General features: G+C 45.6%; 1 protein-coding gene across 2 annotated transcripts in view; it reads left to right on the top strand.

Moving 5' to 3' along the window:
- The window catches only part of ITGA11 (integrin subunit alpha 11), a 664683-nt gene that overhangs the window by 614664 nt on the left and 30031 nt on the right, over nt 1-19988 (top strand). For both annotated transcript variants that reach the window (XM_069624240.1, XM_069624241.1), the window contains 4 exons: nt 3847-3937; nt 4691-4804; nt 11898-11984; nt 13411-13521. In XM_069624240.1, the coding sequence (XP_069480341.1) occupies nt 3847-3937; nt 4691-4804; nt 11898-11984; nt 13411-13521 (403 nt within the window). The remainder of the gene's footprint in view (nt 1-3846; nt 3938-4690; nt 4805-11897; nt 11985-13410; nt 13522-19988) is intronic.

A 19988-nucleotide genomic window follows, 5' to 3' on the forward strand; every position in this document is an offset into this window, starting at 1 on the left:
TCCCATGTCCAAAACCTGTGAGCCTTCTCACACCAATTCCGTTCTTGTGAGAACGGCCCGCCCTGGTATCCGACTGCCAGTTCAGTCACTCCCATTTGGACAATGGAGCGAACCCAAGGCCACTGCATCGGTTGTTGAGGAGTTCCAACAGTCCCAAGTGGTATCAGTGCCCGTTTCACCCCATCATGATTGAAGCAGTCAGTGGTTGTACCTCACGGACCAGACCGCAGCGTGCCTCCTTCTCTGGGACCGTCCTGTAACTCCGCCAGCGACAGAAAGTATAGTTAGAACATTTTTGTTACCATCACCTATGAGAAGGAAATGGGTTACTACGAGAAAGTAATGCATCAAAACAAGTACAATATTTACACTTCATCAAAACAAGTACCATATTTACACTCTCTCTACTCTGAGTTGTCCACCTGGCAAGAACCCTCTCTTTTCCATTCTTGCCCTTGTCTTCATACAACTTGGGTGGGAGTGTGGTTGCTGCTGCTTGTGCTGGAAAAGAGACCTTGCTCTCTCAGCCCAGGCCATTTATGCCCCTCGAAGGGCCGGCTGTTTCCGTCCGGACCCCTGAGGGCACCTGTACTACACACACCTCAAGGAGGTGAGCCCACGGAGGAGGTGGCCAGAGGGGCGGCCCACTATGTGAGCTGCACCTCTAGCACCCCCTGCGTGGGCTGGTGCAGCTGCTGATTAACTGGGAGAGCGGAAGAGGGAAGCCTGTATGATAAAGCCCTCAGATCGTCTTTCTAATGCTGTGCAATGCCCAAGGAGGTGAGGTGAGCTGGCGGGGGAAGGGAGGGGTGGCACTATATGACTATATCACTGGAAACATTTTGGAAAAAACGGTGGTAGTGATGAGCGGCGGGAGCAACATAACTTGGAAAGCAACATGTGCTCCAATGCCCCCAGTCCTGCCCCCACTGTCACCTAAAAGGAAAATCATAACGCTTAAAAGGAAAATCATTACTGCCCCCTCCTCATGGTCACTGACATGAGCAAAAATGAACAGACCTACCATCAACCTAAATTCACTGGGAGAGGCACACACCCTTATAAGTGAAATCCACCAGTTTTTAGGATCTACTAACGTCTCTGTAAGTCTTGATATCTGGGGAGGGGTGGGGGGACATGGAGCAAGCATCTAAGATTAACAAACTCAATCCAGGCCCTAACGGAAGGGATATTGACATTGTCTGCAACCATGTGCATCAAGGTATGGAGGATGTCTGCCATTCATTGACCAGGGGGCAGAAGAACATATCCCCATGGCCTGTAATAAATCATGTCCCCCGCGGGCGCGGAAAGCCCAAAACCCAATGTTAATGGTACTTCAGTAAACATGAAAGTAATCCCTATGCCTAAATTGACTCCATCCCCACTCCCTGACCGGACCCCCAGCCAGCCCCCACTGATCAATTTTGGAATCAATGGCACCCATTTTTCGGACCCTGCAGCAACAATCTTGTCAACACTGCTCCTCGTTATTCTGGTCCAACACCAATCTCCCTCGCTGATCAAGTTGGGGAGGATGTCCCAGCGGCTCCCTCTTGTAAATGCAATTTTGTCTTGCTCGAATTGGCATCAATACAATTTTAAACTTCTGCTGCTGTTGGAAAAATAAGGAAAAAGAGGAACTGATGGGGAGATTTTGACCAACCATGAGAACACAAGGTGGTTTCTAAATGCCTTGCCAAACGCCCTGCTGTCACCACCTGTACCCAACATCGCACTGTGCGCTATAACGGCAAATCGCAATGTAGTTATTCCGAAGCGCTCCAATAGGCGTAACACCCGATCCCCAGCTACCTCAGGAGAGTGGCATCCGAGCCCCTCCTGCAGCTGTCTGCATGCAGGAGGAGGCGGATGCCGGAATAATAATTTTTTATTCGTCGGAGCAGTTGCTCTTTGAAGATGGCTGCCATGCGTGGCAGAGACCATAGAGTCTGCTACACCTTACAGCCTGCAATGCTCTTCCACCCAAGGTTGCATCGTTGGCTTCCTTTCTGCCCTTCTGATTGGAGGACTACACTCTAAAACTCTTACCAGCCTTCTAGCCAGCAGGCTGGGCCGGCCTCCCCACCTAAGGCCCCCATTTAAGGCCTGCTGCCTGTCTGGGACTGTCTGGGGCTTCCGGCAGCTCGGCGCGTCGCTCTGCTCCTTTTGCACAATGGGTTCTGATACTTTGCTTTTGCCGTCCATGCTTTGGGAAGCCCTGCGCTGCCTGCAGAACCTGCTCCAACCTGAGTACAACTCTGAGACTTACTTTGCATTGGTAAGCCATGTATCATTAACCTACTCTGTCTCCAGTCAAGTGCGCTGTATGCTGCCCCATCCTACCTTACTGACTATACCTCTGCCTCTTGCTGCACACGCTCAATCACCTTACCTTCTTGACTCTAATCTTGCCTTCCTTTTTCCACCCGATACTGCCCAAGTACCAAGAGGCGAGGATTGGTAAGCTGTGTTTATCTTACCTACTGTGATATTTGACAGATGTACTATGCTGCATTTTCCCTACCTAGTACTGCATACTTGATATTGCCCCCATTACATGAGGCGTGCCTTTGCCAGGTTGTGTTTACCTTACCTACTGTGATATTTGACAAATGTACTATGCTGCATTTTCCCTACCTAGTACTGCATACTTGATATTGCCCCCATTACATGAGGCGTGCCTTTGCCAGGTTGTGTTTACATTACCTACTGTGATATTTGACAATATACTATGCTGCATTTTCCCTACCTAGTACACCATATTTAACATTGCCCCCCGTACCATGAGGCAAGGCTCTGCTAGCATGCTGACCTAGACCTATTTTGTCTGTAACGATATACGCATTCCTGCACTTTAATAATGTACCTTGCACTTTCTTTAACTAGCGCCCAGATGCCTGAGGGTTCGGTGCGCTGTAATAAAATAAATCAATAAAATAAATATACAGCTTGAAACTTGAAAGCCATAAGATGAATACAATGCCCTTGGCTCATAATGCCATAAGGGGGCATAACCGTACCATTTGCGCACAAAAGATTACTCCTCACCCACCTTCGCAACCTCCTGTTAGTAGGTTGAAGGAGACCCTAGGTCTAATGCCCCAAGCAGAAAGCCAACGAGAATGTCAGCTAGTGGAGCAGATCATGGGCCAATGAATTACACTGCCTCCTGTAGCAAGGCAACAGCCCCAGGCAGGGGAGGGTCAATGTTCTTACACAGGGTCCCCGAACTTCCCCTGACCTTCACGAAACAAGCAAGGACCTTGTGAATAAGTGTACTTGTTGGATCCGGGCCATCTGAGGCTGTTTATTTGTAACAAGGGAACACATCCTAAGGTGCACCAGGCTGCCCTACAAGGAGGAAGCACCCATGATTATGTCCAAATTGACTTCAGGGAGCCAAGCATGGGAAGAAGTGTACTGGGCTTTTTCAGGAGATGTCACCCACCATAGAAAACTATGATCGCACCTAGAGCCTACCCTGAGGGGCCCATGGACGACAATGCCTCAACCAGCCAGTGCTGGCCCATGGGGTCAAACCAGTGTGGAAAGCAGGGAGATAGCTGGCCTATACCACTGTGACGAAGGAGAGACCAAAGGAACTGTGTTCCGCCTGAGTCTTCAGCATGTTATAGTGCATGGCACATGATTCATTTATTGAATGTGTAATTTGTTATTGTTTGTTTTGTATGTGTTATGATGTACGTTTATGGCCTTATGTCCAAAATAAAGTTACTGATGACTAGAAATGTTGATACCGTAAAAATCCTACCTTGTATAGTGGAATATTGCTAAGTAGGGGGCTTCTGCAATTACCAGATTTGTACACGTTTCATTTTGCAGGCACTCGAGTCTGGACCGTTGTGAGGTCAAATCCAAGAGCTGCATGGAAGACACAGACAGCATCGCCAAGCCTTTTAATTGCACCTTCAAGGTACTGGGAAATCCCATATACATGTTTTAAGGATGGGAAGGGAAGGGAACACAGCATGCTTGAAATGGAAAACCTTTTTACAGGCTTACGGCTAGCCAACCCCAAAGCCATGGAACCCAGCTGCCCCTGCAGGGGGATCATCCACAAAGTCACGCAAGCATTTAAAAAGGTGGTGTGCGATTGTGGTTCAGTTTCGGATAGACGTGTAGCTATGGAATGTGTAGGTAAAGGCACAATGAATGCTCTCTATAGGAGAATTCTAACCACTGAACAGCAATAGGAAGTCAGGTAGACGCTGGGATCATATAGGATTTGAGCGTCCAGAGCAGGTAGGTTGGGTGGCCCATCACTCCTTATTGGCCATCACTTTTTATGCTCCTGTTTCTTGTTCAGGGGAGCTGCAGGAGTAAGATACCGCAAGCTGCCCCGTTTCACTCTCGAATTTACAGTCCCTTGTAGATATTGGAAAAAGGAAAACTACAAGTTCCAGAATGGAAAGAAACAACGAGGACAAGGATAGGCTCCATATTCCTGAAATTAGAGGAACTCAGGTCTCTGAGGGCTATGAGGCTGTCCATTGGCTCGAGCCAATGGGCTGTGTCTTAGAACGATGTGGTGTGTGTTGTAGGAATGCGCATCCCCTGGGCGTGCTCTGTGATCGCTGCATGTGGGATAGCTCGAGTGAGCACTTTGGGCTGTTGTGATGGCTGTGGCTACTCGGCCCACCTTGCATCTTTACATCCAACATTGCAGATCCAGAATTTGGGCTTCTTTCCTGTGGACGAGATGGCGATAAAAATAACGATACCCGTGGCCACGCGAGGAGGAAACCGGCTTCTGATGCTCTCTGACTTCCTTGTGGATCAGGTAAGCCTGAAGAGCAATGCCAACCGCATGATCGGCACAGTGACATCATGCGAGGGGGGCCTTAAGAAAGGGCTTTGTTTAGATACTATCCCCTGAAAACACCCACCTACCCATTATCCTGGTCACTAAGACCTTAAAGTTGCATGATACAAAAAATATTCCTTTATGTTGAACATGAGCCCAATCACTGCAATACCAATCCTGCTAGTTAATGATGAAACACTGCTTCTGCGTGTCAGGTAAGGTCTGCTCACCATTTCATCTGCAAGAAAATGTTATTGCTAATATTGCACTCAAGGTTTGCCATGGGATGCCTGAACTTGAAGGTTCCTTTCTCCATGGGCAAAAGTTGGACTTCGCGTGGCGGTCTAGTTCTCTCAGTTGCTATTTCCAAAATGTATCACCTTGTTCTTCCGTTTACCCCTCACCATGCAGACCACTGCACATTTGCTTTGTATTCAAATGCTACATACATGTTGATTGTACAGAAACAGGGACATGTTCCATGTGTGTACTTTGCCCGATACACCCACTCAGAGATATGCGTGTAAACTTCCAGAACGGTCTAAATATCGTTTGCCGTTTCTACTTTTCAGCAGCGCCGCCATCAGTGAGTTGCCTTTTTCCTGGTGGCCCGTTGCCTTCTCTCTTAGAGCGCCTTTCTTTTGATCCCTTTGCTGCAGAGGCTTCATAGCAAACGCTTCCGCTCAAGGTTTGCCTCAAGTGTGAGACTCCAGACCGGTCGGGCAGGTCTACAATCACCATTTAGTTCTCGGTGCAAACCAGAGTGAAAATGCATCCCTATCAGTCTGGTCTCTTCCTCAGGGACAGTCCAGCACCAAAGTGCTAGGCAATTCTCTTCTGAACAAGGGTACCAAGGCAACCCCAGACATGCGTTTCTACCTTGTTGGGCACCATCAGTGAAGTGTGGCTAACGTGCTGTCTTTGTAGGCACAAAGAGTGAGGGGTCCACTTTCATCCTTATTAACGCAGGAAGAACCCCTGTGCTTTTCAACATTTAACCCAACTGTAAGAGTCCCTCTACTGAGAACGAACTGGGCAACATCACCTTTTCTATGGAATGGAGTCCACGCCAGATGGTCTACAATCACATTTTAGTTTTCTGTGCCATGCTACAAGAGATTATCAATTTGTATATCAGTCTGGTTTCACCCACAAAGACAGCCCTCTTCAAGGGCTGTGGAATTAATTGGTTCCATGTAGTAATATCCCCACATAAATATCGCCATACAAGAACGGCGCCATATTTTTCCGGCAATATTAACCCATTAAACCTGCAGGGGACACCCCCACAACCCCCATATTATTTTACCCCAAAAATCATCCTTGCTAATAATATCACCTATGGCCGTTCCCGACAACCATATAAATGGTGATACTATTGGTGAGGATAATATTACCTGATATGTCAGATGGAACCTTCACAAGCCCAATGTTTGCAGAGAGACACAGGGATATTTACAGCACACTAAGAATATCTCAGAGGGAATCACTGACATTGTCCTCTAAGGGGTGGGGCGTATTCTGTTGCCGATAAGACTTGCACTTCCACTATGAGAACTCTTGATCAGTGCTATGGTCGCTTATCCCGATCTAGGAACAGGGTTCCGACCCTTCCCGTGGAGCCCAAACTCTTGTCCCAGAATTCCATGAGAGTCCTAAATCCCCCTCTGAAGAACTAGTTCACTACTTCCTTACCCTTTCTCAATCGAAACTCGCAGCAATGAGGGCTTACAGAAAATACTCAGACCAAATCGAAACCCTGGGGTAAGTGACTCGGGGTTCCTTGTGCCACATCTATTTCAGTCCTGTGCACCTGATGGCTTCCTATTGGATGATACCATAACATTGCGACCAAAAAGCTAAATATTTGATTTGAGAAGGGTGGTCTCATACCTGTACTCTGGTGCACGTATGTGTTCATGCAACATAAATTCAATTATACCAGGTGTGAAAAGGCTGGCTTCATACTTTCAAAGTGCCACCTAACCAGCCAGTTATTTTTAGTTAACACTATTTGACTAATTATACAAAATATACCACATATAACATTCACATCCAGTACAATCATCTTCAAAAGTGCAATAAAAGACCTCATAGTGAAGTCCTGCTCTATTTAGGTCACTTTGTAGGGCTCTGCCATTGCAGGTGTGCCTTGCAAACTATCCTGGTAGGCAGACGCATGGTAGATCGGGGAAGCCCTGTCAAACCAAGCAGTCCTGTCCAGCTGTTTAAGATACTACCTGGACAGAGTTACTCTAGAATACCTGGGTATAGATCACTCTTACGGAGAGCCTGTATTATCAGAAAAGTGTATCTTGACCCTTGTAATGCCAATGTGGACTGAGATACAGATGACTGGCCACTGCCAGCCAATAAAGCCCCATCGCTGGCCGAACTACAGAAGATCGGGAGGATAGATCAGGGGCAAAGTGCTTGCCTTGGAAGCAAGACGACACAGAGCAACACAGTTTTGATTCCTGGGTCCGCACTAAGAAACCTCTGGGTATTAAGCGGGTTATAAATAACCTATCATACGTCTTTACTTCAGAACTCACCATAATCAGCAAGCATTGAAGGCACTGCAACAAATGGAACTCCAAGAGTAAATTTACCCGGAGGCGAAGCAGAGAATGATCCGAGTTGCAAGGCAATGTGCTTCAGAGCCCAGGCCTCTTATACACCACTACCACAGGGCATGAGTCAATAGTACGTGTGCCCCTCAGGAGCCTGTTTAAAGTGCCTTCATTACTTTGCCCGTGGCCAATAACTAACTACTTGACTGCAGTTCCTCACACTACACATAAAGAAAAACAGACCTCATCTTACTTTAATGTGGGCAGTAGTATGTGCTATACGTGACTGCGGCACCACCGTCAGCATTCAGGAATGTGACACTCAGTTTCCATGTATCCATGCCTACTCTTCCTCCAAGAACAGTTGAGCTCAGTACTGCACGGATAGTTACCTTCCATGCCACTTAGACAATATGCATATGTTTAAGAGCAATTGTCTTCTTTTCCCTATGGCCATGTTCAAGAAGGACAAGGCCCAGAACAGACTATAGCTCCCTTATTTATTGTCCTGGAGGATAGGGGCAAGTGGCTGTTCGGGGTTTCGCTTCTTCTGCAGCGAGGTGGGTAACAGAAAACATAATCTATAATAACCTCTATCAAGCTCAAGGAAATCACTCAATGTATCCAGGCAGCTGTGAGAAACCCAAGGAGAGGCTTAACTAGGGAAGTATCATCTTCTGCCTGGTTTCTGGTTGGTAATCGCACGTCATATAGTTGGGAATGCAGCTTTTCATACATGAGAGGATCAATATGTTACTCACATTTCAGAGCACTGGCCCTACAAACTCTCATCCTTCGACCCCAACTCACGCCCCGTCAAGATATGACATTCAGCCAGCTGGTTAGCTTTAGGACCAAGAGGAGAACATTGCAAGGGATGTCGGGGGACAGTGATAGTTCTAGTCCACATCAGAAGGATGCTTCTTTAGGACCGCCAATGTTTACAGCTCTCTCCCTTCATCTCCACCTCTGATCTGCTCAGCTTCAGGATTTGCAGTACAATGTTTGGTGTGTCCTATGATTCATTTGAATGTGCAGTGGTAAAGTGTACCACCTGTCCCAACATGTTGGTTGTTCTGGCAGCGGGGTTCCTTCCCTGAAGACCATAAAGACTTTGCCAAAACTTCCTGGCTCTGTCCAGCCATAGCTATAATACTGAAGCTCTCAACCTCTAGCCTGAAGGTCCCACCGATGCCTATGTTGAAGGCATTCTGGAGAACATGGACTGCTTGAGAGTCTTACAGCTAGTTCATGATCCTCTCATGATCTTGCTTGAAACATTGACCTCTGTTTTTCCTTAACTACTGAACCTGCGATCTTGGAATGGTGCCCGCTCGCTTCCTACAATCACCTTCTTTGACTTGCTATTAAACCCATGTCTACGCTATCCTGCAAACCATGTACATGGTCCCGAGTGCCAATACATCCACCACGAGCTCTTCTTTTCAGTCTTCCACTTCCATCCAAACTCCAACCTACTCTTCATCTTTGGCAACCTGGGATTTCTTGACAAAGTTTGTGTCACAGGCTGTACACAGATTGACCCCTTTAATACGCTACACGGCGAAACAAACTAAATCGGAAGTCAACCAGTGGTTCACAGAGGACCATAGACAACTTCAACACTGTGGCAGAATACTCAAGATACCCTAGAAAATGAATACATCCTCCACAGAGTCTCCTGACAGATCTAGAAAAGACGTTACAAAACTGCTATAACAAGTGCTGCAAAGAAAGACTATTTCCCAGAAATGACCACTGCAGCTGACAAAGCAACCAAAGAATTATTCATGGTTTTGCAAATGTTGCTATCAGTGATGTGTAGCGTGTCTATGCCTCCTCTGTCACCAAAACTCAGTATCGACCTGCTAGAGTTCTTCCATGAGAAGATTGTGACACTACATTTAACCTCTGTGCCATTTCATCGCTGCCATTCCCTCAACACCAAAAGTAGAATCCTCTCGACCGTCATTCATTCCCTTTGCCTCAATGTCAAGTGAAGAAATCTTCAAAGCTCTCAGACACTTCAAACCCTCCTCTCCTGACATGCCTCTTTGTGACACCAGGGTCAGAACGCTCGATGCAAGATTTCCCCGATTGTGACAGATGTTAGCAATGCCTCACTTAGCAAAGGGAGTTCCTCACGTTTTTAGAACACATAATTGTCGCACCATTGAGCAAGAAGCTAAACGCTGATCTGATGTGTACTTAACCACTGCCGATCTGCCATGCATGGCCAAAGTCTAAGAAACAATGGTTGCCAGCAGCTCATCAAATAGCATGTTTTCAGAATTGACTATATTATTTATTTATTATGCTTTATTCAGATAATACATACATAAAACACAACACCAAAAACATCAATAACAGCATAATATAATAATCAAAAGTTAAAATCAGACAGGAAAAATCATTTCATATGCAAATCTCCTGTGAAAAAATGCAATTCTCAGTGCAGCAATTCATGGTATCTAATATATGGATAAACCACATTACACAGTTAGATTCCTGTCCACATGTCCATTGTGACAGTGCCAAGAGCAATCTAAGAAATCAGACACTGCATGGATCACCTCCAAATCATTAGTTGATCTTAAAAATACTAATGTTCAAATAAAGATAATAGCTGCTGCTTGATAACATACAGAGTAAGAAACTTTTCCCTAAAAGTCTGGCACAGCTAGTATAGCTCAGTGGCAACCACTTGTCTTGGAAGTAAGATGACGCAAAGCAACACAGGTTCGAATCCCGCATCCATGCTTAGAAACCTCTTTGGTATTAAGTGTGTTATAAATACCCAATTATTACTATATGCCATAAAAAATGCTGAAAAATAATTCACTATTACTCTGATTTCTGCCTCAGATGGGGACCAAGGAAACGATCTTGGATGGGAGGAGCTGATCTACATCAGTGATAAAGAGAAAGTCCACCCTCAGTTCCTTCTAGGCCTATCAGCAGCCTTCAACACTAGTATTCCTGATATTCTTATAAATCCATTGGTGCTGCATGACCTGCCCTCGACTTATTCAAATGATTCATGTCAGACATGAGCCATCAACTGAGATTTGCCCATTTCACCTCCAAAACCAAGAAGCTATTCCTTATTCCAGATCCTGTATAGAAATGGATCCTTCGGTAGTCATCTTCAACAAACCCACAACATAATTGGGTTGCACATCTATGCTGCCAACGCAACGCTACACATCAATTTGGAAGAATGGGTGGGCAACCATCAGTCTTGTGTGTCTTCGACATGGGCAAGCCTGAATGGTGTCGAATTGTCTATGCCTCAAAACCTCTGAGACCGAGGTTCTAATTACTGGTATGCCCACTATGGCCGTGCTACTGTTTGAGTGGCCATCTCTATCAGGCCATTGTCCGAAGCCTACACTTGAACATCATAACGTGGGTGTTGCACTGAACACTGGCTTTTTTTCCAAGAAGATTGATGCAGTTAAATAAAATCAACTTTTTTTCACCCATGTCTCATCGAAGATATCCCCCCTCCTCAAACCAATCGCACGATTTCTACAGGAGATGCAATGTTCTTGGCCAGGCTCGACCGGTGCGATGGGATCTATTCAGGCCTCCAAGCAAAAGCACTGCAGAACCTACAAAGGGTTCAGAACTATGCCGCAGGATTTAGCTACGCCTGCGATATAGTCACTACATCCCACCTGCCATGAATACCTCACACTCGCTGCCCATAAACTATGGGATTAGATTAATGATTCTCTGCCTTTTGCACAAAGCTTTCGATGGTCCTGTGGCGGTATGCACCCAAAAACTCTTCCCACATCATCAGCTGGCCAGACGCGAAGGTTTGGCTGCCCAAAACCTTCTTGCCGGCCCGCCAGCACTGATACAAGGATTTTGGGTGTAAACCCATGCATTATCAAGGCTCCTCTATCGAACAATGTCCCCACCCCTTAGAGCCAGACCACCTACATTTCAGAAGAGATTTGAAAACATTCCTTTTCTGTCTAGTGTATCCACCTTGGAAAGTTCCCCATCCAGGTGATTTCATGTTACACCCACACATCCTGTAACCTCTTCTTGCTCTTTTTGTTCTCTGAAGCTGTTGCTTGGTGAAATGTTGCACATTACAAATAAAGAACATACATAAATAGATAAATATGCCAACAATCATGGTGTTTTATCTAGCTTGCTCATTACATTTACAATGAAGGGATGAAAAAGGTATGGGGCATTCAGGGAAGCGTGGGCTTTTAATTTAATAGTTTTTTTATAATGCGCCCAATACCGTAACTGAATTCGGTCTTTAAGTGCGGATTCGGGATTCGAACCTCTGTTGCTCTGCGTGGTCTTGCTTCCAAGACCTGTGCTGTCCTCAATTCACTTTGCTGGTCATGCCAGACGGATTTGACATGTGTTACCTCTATCGCTCATGTCAATGAGCCCAGGATTGTAAAACTGTAAGGAATGCTTCTGTGCCATATCACTCACCTACAATGATTTATTTCTATTCACAGGAGAATGTCACCTGCAACATTTGGGGAAACAACACCGAATATCAGCGATATCCCACAGATGAAGACCTGTCTTCCTACCAGCAACTGGTGCGGTACCTCCATGAAACCTCTGCCCTTCTTCTCCAGTTCTACTGTTTTATTAACTCTTGAGCAATCAAACATCAATTTCCAATAGTTCGTAGGCAGTGTTTCCAAGGTGCATACTCCGTAACAAAAACATGCGCGCGCATTGATCCGCAGTACTTCATACTCAGAGGCACAAATATCTAAAACTATTCAGAATCAGAGGCGCACACACTTTTGTGACTATAGAAATATTGTCTTGGTTGCTTTGGCCTAATTTTCTAGTTCTTTTAGAGACTTGGTTCTTCCCCTCCCCTTTTAAATTGAATTTTCCTGACTCATAAAATGTTCCATTGACATTTCAGGCAGTCTTCTCCACATGTTGATGTATTCAATGAATTCCATCACATCTGTCTTAAATATTTCTTGGGACTTCAGGTCAGCCCTGACTACTTCGACTCCTAGGCGTCTGTCCTTTCAGAAAACGCAGCACAACCAAAAGCTCCAACCTACCCATCTGGCAGTAGGCCCTGACTACTTAATGGGACATTCCCAGATGTGTCCTCATCTGAGCGCTCATCAGAACGTGAATTCATGTTGTGACCTTGAGAACCCTAAGCCCTTTAAGACCATAGTACCCCAAGGAGCACTGTCTGTGCCAGTTGCTTGGCACAGCTGGCTGTGTGTGCTCCACTGGTTGGCGTCAGCCTTTGAATAATTTTAGTGGGGGACAGCCCGCTGTACCCAAGGGCCCCCTGTAGGGAAACTGTGTGTAAAGGCCAATTTCCAAACAATATTCCTAAACTGAGTAACCAGCCTAATAATGTTGCATAATAGGTTGCTCCTTGGTGGAGACTGTTGCTACCACACCGCATGGGTATTTCTGCTCTCAGCTACTCCTTAAAACCCAATGCAGGATAGGTGGCGGGATTGTGCAACACACTAGTCTTCTGTACTGTGTACCATGACTTTGCACACGGTTTGGTCATGCTTGGCACACCTCATGTTAATCATTTCTTCTCCTTGAGTGCTTTGCATGTGTGTGTATTTTACCAGTGTTGTTTTCAGGTTTGTGCACGTGCTGATATTCACATTTTGAGGTGCCAGAGGCAGCCAGGAAACGGGGAGCTTTCCTGAAAGCTCAGGGGGGGCTTAGACCAAAGTAAGTCACACGTCATGTGCCACAATATGCCGGTGCCCCAAAGTCTGCAAGTCTTGGGTAAGGGCGAATTACACGCTAGACATTGCTGCAGCCTGCCCAGCTATTGAGAACCTGCACCCCGGAAGAGAAACCTCTACCCTTTCCTGCAGTCCCCCTCTATGCTACTGCATGTGTACCGCCTCCTATAACGTACACCTCAGAGTGCATTTTCAGTACGTTTTGAGAATCTGCTGTGACGCAAGCGAGCAGGGCCCAAAAAACACCACTCTCCTATGCTTTTTTTTCCAGAACCATAGCAACGCCGACGTGGTTTCCATCGACTGCAACGTCAAGCTGGCCTCCAACGAAGAAGTCACGTTCCTCCTGCAGGGCAGTCTGTGGCTGAAGTCCTTGAAGGCAGTAAGTAGGCCCCAGGCTCCAGGAACTCCGCGCGCACGCGCACTCGACTGGGCAAAGCACACGAGCACTTCCACAATCCTCACTACTGCGCATGCACTTTAGGGACTGCCTCCCTTCATCCGGTAAAGACAAAGGATGCGTTCTGCAGAAGTCACGTTGAGGAGTCAGTCTCATAGGTGCAACTCTCATCCTCAAACAATGAAATACACAGACTGAACAGCTAGATATTTTAAATAAAAACCTTCTTCGGGAATTCCTTAGTGCTTGAGTGCAGGCCACCTCCTTAAAAGAACCCTTAAGAATTGTTCTTTCGATATTAATTTTAAAAAGTCATAATGCAAGTGTCTGAGATCCAGTCCGCGCAAGAGAGGAGCAGGTGTGGCATGGGCCATGTTATTTATTTAATCTCTGGTACTAGGTCTCAGGAAGACAGCTCAGTGGCAACATGCTCGCCTTGGAAGCAAGACGACATGGAGCAACACAGGTTTGATCCCCGGGTCTGTGCTTAGAAATCTCTGGGTATTAAGCACGTTATAAATAACCTATCATATCATATGAAGTAGACTTAACCACTCTGCTCCTACATATATGAGAAACCTTTGAAAAACTGTGAACAGGAAACTCTGCACGAATACTCATTGCATTGCCATTGCATTGCTAGTAGACAACAACCACTACCATTCAATTACTGGGGACCCACACACCCCTATGATAGGGTATCTATCCCCTGTAAGTTATCAGCGGGTACACCTGATAATTCTGCACCGAGACCCGCACCCACACCCAGATCAGTGCACCTGAATCTAGACTTGCAGCACCCTTGCGGTATTCCACACCCTAAGCACACACCCATATTCCCAGCAAAACCATTCACTTTATACAGTTATATGGGTGTGTTTGTGCCCAAAGGAAACAGCTTGCTCCTTTCACTGCACTAAAAAGATTCAGGCCACATGAATGATAAAACTACTACTAGCTGCATCCCCTTGGGTTTCGAGAGTCCAAAGCCCAGACTGGGGAAGTACTTGTCCGGCACACATATGTCACCCACATGATAAAAGCATGATATTTTGCAGACTGCCTCCTCCCCTTTACCTGCTCATCGACGGGACCTCACATGTATACACATCCAATGGAATTCAATGCTATGCTACTTATGTAGCGAAGAGATTGTGTAGAGAGTGAAGAGGAGGAGAAGAGAGAAAGAAAGCGGCAATGAGGAGACTGAGAGGTGGAGGAGAGGGTGTAGAGTGGATTTGGAAGAAAGGGTGTGGAGAGGAAGCTGAGAATAGGAGATAGAGTGGAGAGGAGGCAGAGGACAAGAGAGAGCAGAAAGGCAGAGGGGGTGACAAAAGAGAGAAAAGGGCAGGAGGTGGAGAGGAGAATAAGAAAAAAGAGAGCCAATGAGGTGAAACATGAGGGGGAGGAAGGCAGAAGAAGAAAGGCAACACCATTGAGACCCAGGGCCCCCAAAAGATCCGCTCTTCATAAAGAAGGTGGCTAAGAGACTTGCTGGTTAGTTAGATTACCCAGGAGTGGAAAGTCATCCATTCCCTGGGGCCAAAACAGTATCAGAAGATCTAAGCGTCCACATTGTTCTCAAGGGATGCAAGACTGAGAAGACACAGTAGTTCGAAACACAAAAGTGAGCAGTTTGCTAACCTGGCAGTAAGAACATCATTTAAGGCTGGTCCCAGACCATCATGTGACCATAATAGATGTGCTGCTTATGATAGTGCACACATAGTAAAGGGGACTTGGACAAAACAGCAGAAGACATTAGATATCCATGTTTTTATCACTGATAAAAGTTAGGCTGGCGCTGAATTATTTTCAGGCGGTAGGAGACAGACAATGGGCCTCATTACGACTCAGGCGGTAAGGGGTTTACGGCAGCGTAAACAGCGCCGACCCTTACCGCCTGATTCCGAGGTCCCTTAGCGCCATGGCGGATTTAACACCTGCTTTTAGCAGGTGTTAAAATCCATGGCGCTAAGGGACCATGTTGTTAATTACGCCACCGTAATTTACGGTGGCGTAATTAACGCCTTCCCCACTCCCATTATGCCCTATGGGGCAAAAATGGGAATGGGGAAGGGTAAATGGGGATTGGGGTCTTACCGCCCCGCCGACCTCGGAATGGGGCGGTAAGTCCGCCAACCACCATGGCGTAAACATAGTTTACGCCATGGTGGTAAAGGTACGACCCAGGCGGTAACTTACCGCCTGGGTCGTAATGAGGCCCAATATGACAAAGAGGGTCTACACTCTGTGCAGTTGGACCCTCTCCCCATGGGTTCCCTAGTACATCTATATATAGTGTACCTTAGCCGGAGTCTTAAATCTCCTTGTTGATGTCTGCCAGCAACTTATTATGTTGTACGTCTGACCACCTCTTTCATGTCAAGGTTACAGTCCACTATCCTCTTGTTTACCCTGTAAAGGAAACAACCTTGATAAGGCTGTGTTCAACTTCATACTACTCTTCCCATATCCTCGAGTCTTACCTCTTACAAAACTGGCATGGCCTGATCCCATGGTGATGTATTGGGTCAGGAAATACTTTCTTTACTGATTTTGGGTCACTGGTGAGCTGAAACACACACATGCAGCCCTTATACTCAATATCTCTTGTTCAGTAGCCACTGTCACTGAGTACTGGTAGATATAATAATGATTATTTTATTTACTTACATATGAGGGGTCGATAGCAATTATCCCAGTGGGAAGATTTCTTAGGCTCAGTATAAGGGCAACAGGACAACAGGATCCAAGTTCCTACGATGGAGTCCTGCAAAGAACCCCCACCAAACCTATATTTTTGACAAAGAGTCACATTCGGGGCTTAAATTAAAACATTGAATGGCACAATGTGACCTGAAGCACAACTGTGGTGTGTTATATGGTTCCGAACATACAAAGTTAATGTGGAGTGGTTGGAAATCATCCTGTGTTATGGTTCCAAATATACAAAGTTAAAGTGGTGTGGTGTCATCACTGTGACATTTGGTGCCTTTACTGAGAAGATGATTTGGTGATTTGTAGAGGCATAACAGTAACATGACAGAACATACGATATATGTGCGGGAATACCATGAAGGTACTCCATGAAGAAGTGTGATCCAGTTATTGTAGAGTAAGTGCCTCCTAGTTTTGAGGAGTTTAGGAAATGATGGATGTCCTATATGAGAACAAGCCCTGTTGAATAGATATGGCCGTTGCATAGCCATACATTACAATAGGGATACATTGGTTCCAAGACGTGCCTTTCCATCTATGCCCACTGCAGGACGTTCATGATAGATGTGGACATGTGGTGCTCCCTTGTCCATGGAAAGTGGGTTGGATCACGGTACTGCAGCATGATGACGTCATCGCGCACTGCGAGTGTAAAAATGCCAGCGTTTTACAACGATACGCTAGTTTCTTGCAGAGTTTGATTTCACTTAAAGAAGGTAAGGAGATTGACATGGGATATTAGATCAGATCAGGGTGTTCTTACTTGGCTATATTCACCATATGGTGGGAGTCCTTTGCAGGACTCCATCTTGGAAAGGTGGATCCTGTTGTCCTTATACTGAGCCTAAGAATTCTTCCACTGGGATAATTGCTATCAACCCCTTTGTTTTGTTTTTCAAATATGGTGCTTTTAAGAAATGTGCTGTTTATGGTTGGAACAACACATTCACTCGAAACTCTGAATCTGGCACAGAGATTGTTATCTCAACTGATGAGGAAAGGTTACACAGCCCAATCAAGGGGCAATTCATTTAGTAGACTGTATCTAGAAGTTTTAGTTTTCGGACACTGAGGGCTTGTGATAAAGTAATGAAGAAAGTTGAAATTCTTCCCTCCAGTTCCCAGCACCACCATTCTGAATTGGAGGGGAGAGGTCATGCTTTCCAGCAGCAAAAGCTGCAAAAATCTATCCTTTTGATAGGAACATGTGCAGCATTGACACTGCAAACATTTCATAAAAGACTACCACTTCTCTAATTTAAGAACATTTTCTTAAACTTTCAGTAAATTAGAAAGGTGATGCTGCAGTCTAGGAAATGCTATTTTTTATAAAGGGAAAAAGTGTGCAGTAGGGTTTGTTTGTTTGTTTGTTTTATTATTTATAATGCGCAACATACCCTAGGGTAACAGGGCGCAGCAGTTACATGAATATGCGAAGCTTAGTTACACAGCATTAATATTTACATACAGGTACAGGAATAAAAATACAAGAGATACATACAACTTACTTACAATAGCAGAATATATAGGTATGGGTGGTAGTAGGGTGGGTGTGTAAAGGTATACAGTTGGGGAGAGGGGTAGTTATAGCTCCTTGTAGAGGGTCCTGAAGGTTTATTGCATTTGATGAGCATTCGCTTTCAACCACAGGATAGTGTTGGTCCTAAAGTTTTGGTAGGGAAGGTCAGTTCTCAATGTGGGAGATGGGGAGTTCCACAGTTTTGCTGCTTTCACCGGGAAGCTGTTGCCACCGATTGAGGAGCGATTAAAATTAGTGATAGAAAGGCAGTCTTTATAGGCTATTCTAGAGGGTCTCAGGGAGATCTGTCTATGGAATCTGTTGACCAGGTAGGAGGGCGCAGCGTTATTAAGGGATTTGTGGGTGAGTGACAAGGTTTTTAGTTGGATTTTATCCTTGGTTGGGAGCCAGTTATTCTGTCGGCTACTCTCAGAGATGTGGTCTCTAATGGAGATGCCCAATGCCGCTCCAAGGGCATTATTTTGTAGAGTTTTGATTTTTCTAATGGTAGCTTTAGTTTTCCCAAGATAGAGGGAGTTGCAATAATCCAGGCGAGACAGGATGAGGGCTTTGGCCACGGTAGTGCAGCCAGAGTCAGATAGAAATGGTTTTCTGTGTAGATAAGTTTACACGTGTAGGCCGTGGAGGACGCTAGAGATTTAACCTGTTTGGCAAATGAGAGTTTTGAGTCAAGGTAAAAGCCTAGCGTTTTTACCTCATGTCCTACTTTGATGCTATTGCCATCAATTGTGAATGAAGAGTAATCAGGTCCTAGTTTATTTAGGTCGGAGGTAGTGCCCAGGATGATGAGTTCAGTTTTATCATCATTCAGGCATAGTCCATGCGTGGCCATCCATGCCTGGATGATGATGTACACCACCAAGGCCAAATCCTTTTCATAATCCCCAGAAAGCAGGAGGAGGATCTGGGTATCATCTGCATAGTTAGTGTAGGTGATACCGAGATGATCCAGATCATCGAAAAGGGGCTTGGTAAAAATGTTGTACAATGTAGGTGAGACACAAGAACCCTGGGGCGAAAAAACCGTCATGGTTCTACCATTTAGGACGGATGTAATCCAAGTAATTGCCTTATCAGAAAAGTGTGCAGCATAGTTGAGATGGTTGCATAAGATAGTGCGATCGACCAAGTCGAATGCGGCCGAGAGGTCTAGGAGGGGGAGTAGGGCAGCTTTGCCGTTATCTCTATACTCGTCAACTCGGGTCTTAAGGTCGATAAGTGCTGTCTCTGTTCCGTGTTGGGGACGGAAGCCTGATTGTCTGGCTCCTAGTAAATGGTGTACTTCCAGGGGTTTTTTGATTTGTACATAGGCAACCTTATCCAGAATTTTTAGGAGGAAGGGTACTGTCGTGATTGGCCTGTAGTTGGTCAGAACGGATGGGTCGAGAGTAGGTTTTTTTAGAAGTGGAAGTACCCAGGATTGTTTAAGATTGGTGGGGATGGTGCCAGTGGAGAAGGACGCATTGACAAGCTTCGTAATGAAAAGGGAGAGGTCTCGGGCTGCATCCTTGATAAGCTGTGCGGGGCAGAGGTCGCCCTGACAGTTAGATGGTTTCAAAGACAGGATGATTCTTTCCACTTCCAGGATGGAGACTTTGGAAAGGTGAATTGGGTAGATTCATTAGCAATCGTGCTCTCAATTGTTTTAGATGGGGGAGAGTCATTCAAGGAAGCTCTTTTACTGGACATCTTATGTTGTAAGGTGGATATTTTGTTGGCTAATGCATTTTGGATCTCTGAACACCATTTTTTGTCTTTAATGCATGTGTCAAGCGGTTCTATGGGGGTCTCTATTTCTTTGAGGGTAGAGAATAGTTCCTTCATATTGGATTTGGCTTGGGATATGCGTGTGTCAAAGGAGATTCGTTTTGCTAGGCATATTTCTTTTTTATAGAGGGATGAAAGTTTAGTGAGTTTGAGTTTATTGGCTGCTGAGGGTAGTTCTTTCCAGGCGGCCTCGCAGTTTCTTTTTTGTTGTCTTTGGTTTTTTAGGAAAGGCGTAAACCATTTGCTCAAGTGAGTTTTAGGCTTACTTGGTCTGAGTTTGGAGGGGGCAATCAGGTCCAAGGAGGTGGTCATCATTTTATTATATTCTTCAACCAAGATCTCAGGATCCGTGTTATCTGGGAGCGTGTTGAGAGTAGGGAGTAAGGCCGGGATAAGCCTGTCCACAGTAATGTTCTTTTTA

The sequence above is a fragment of the Ambystoma mexicanum genome, chromosome 11, assembly GCF_040938575.1.
Source record: "Ambystoma mexicanum isolate Mex_15411 chromosome 11, UKY_AmexF1_1, whole genome shotgun sequence".
Taxonomy (NCBI): domain Eukaryota; kingdom Metazoa; phylum Chordata; class Amphibia; order Caudata; family Ambystomatidae; genus Ambystoma; species Ambystoma mexicanum.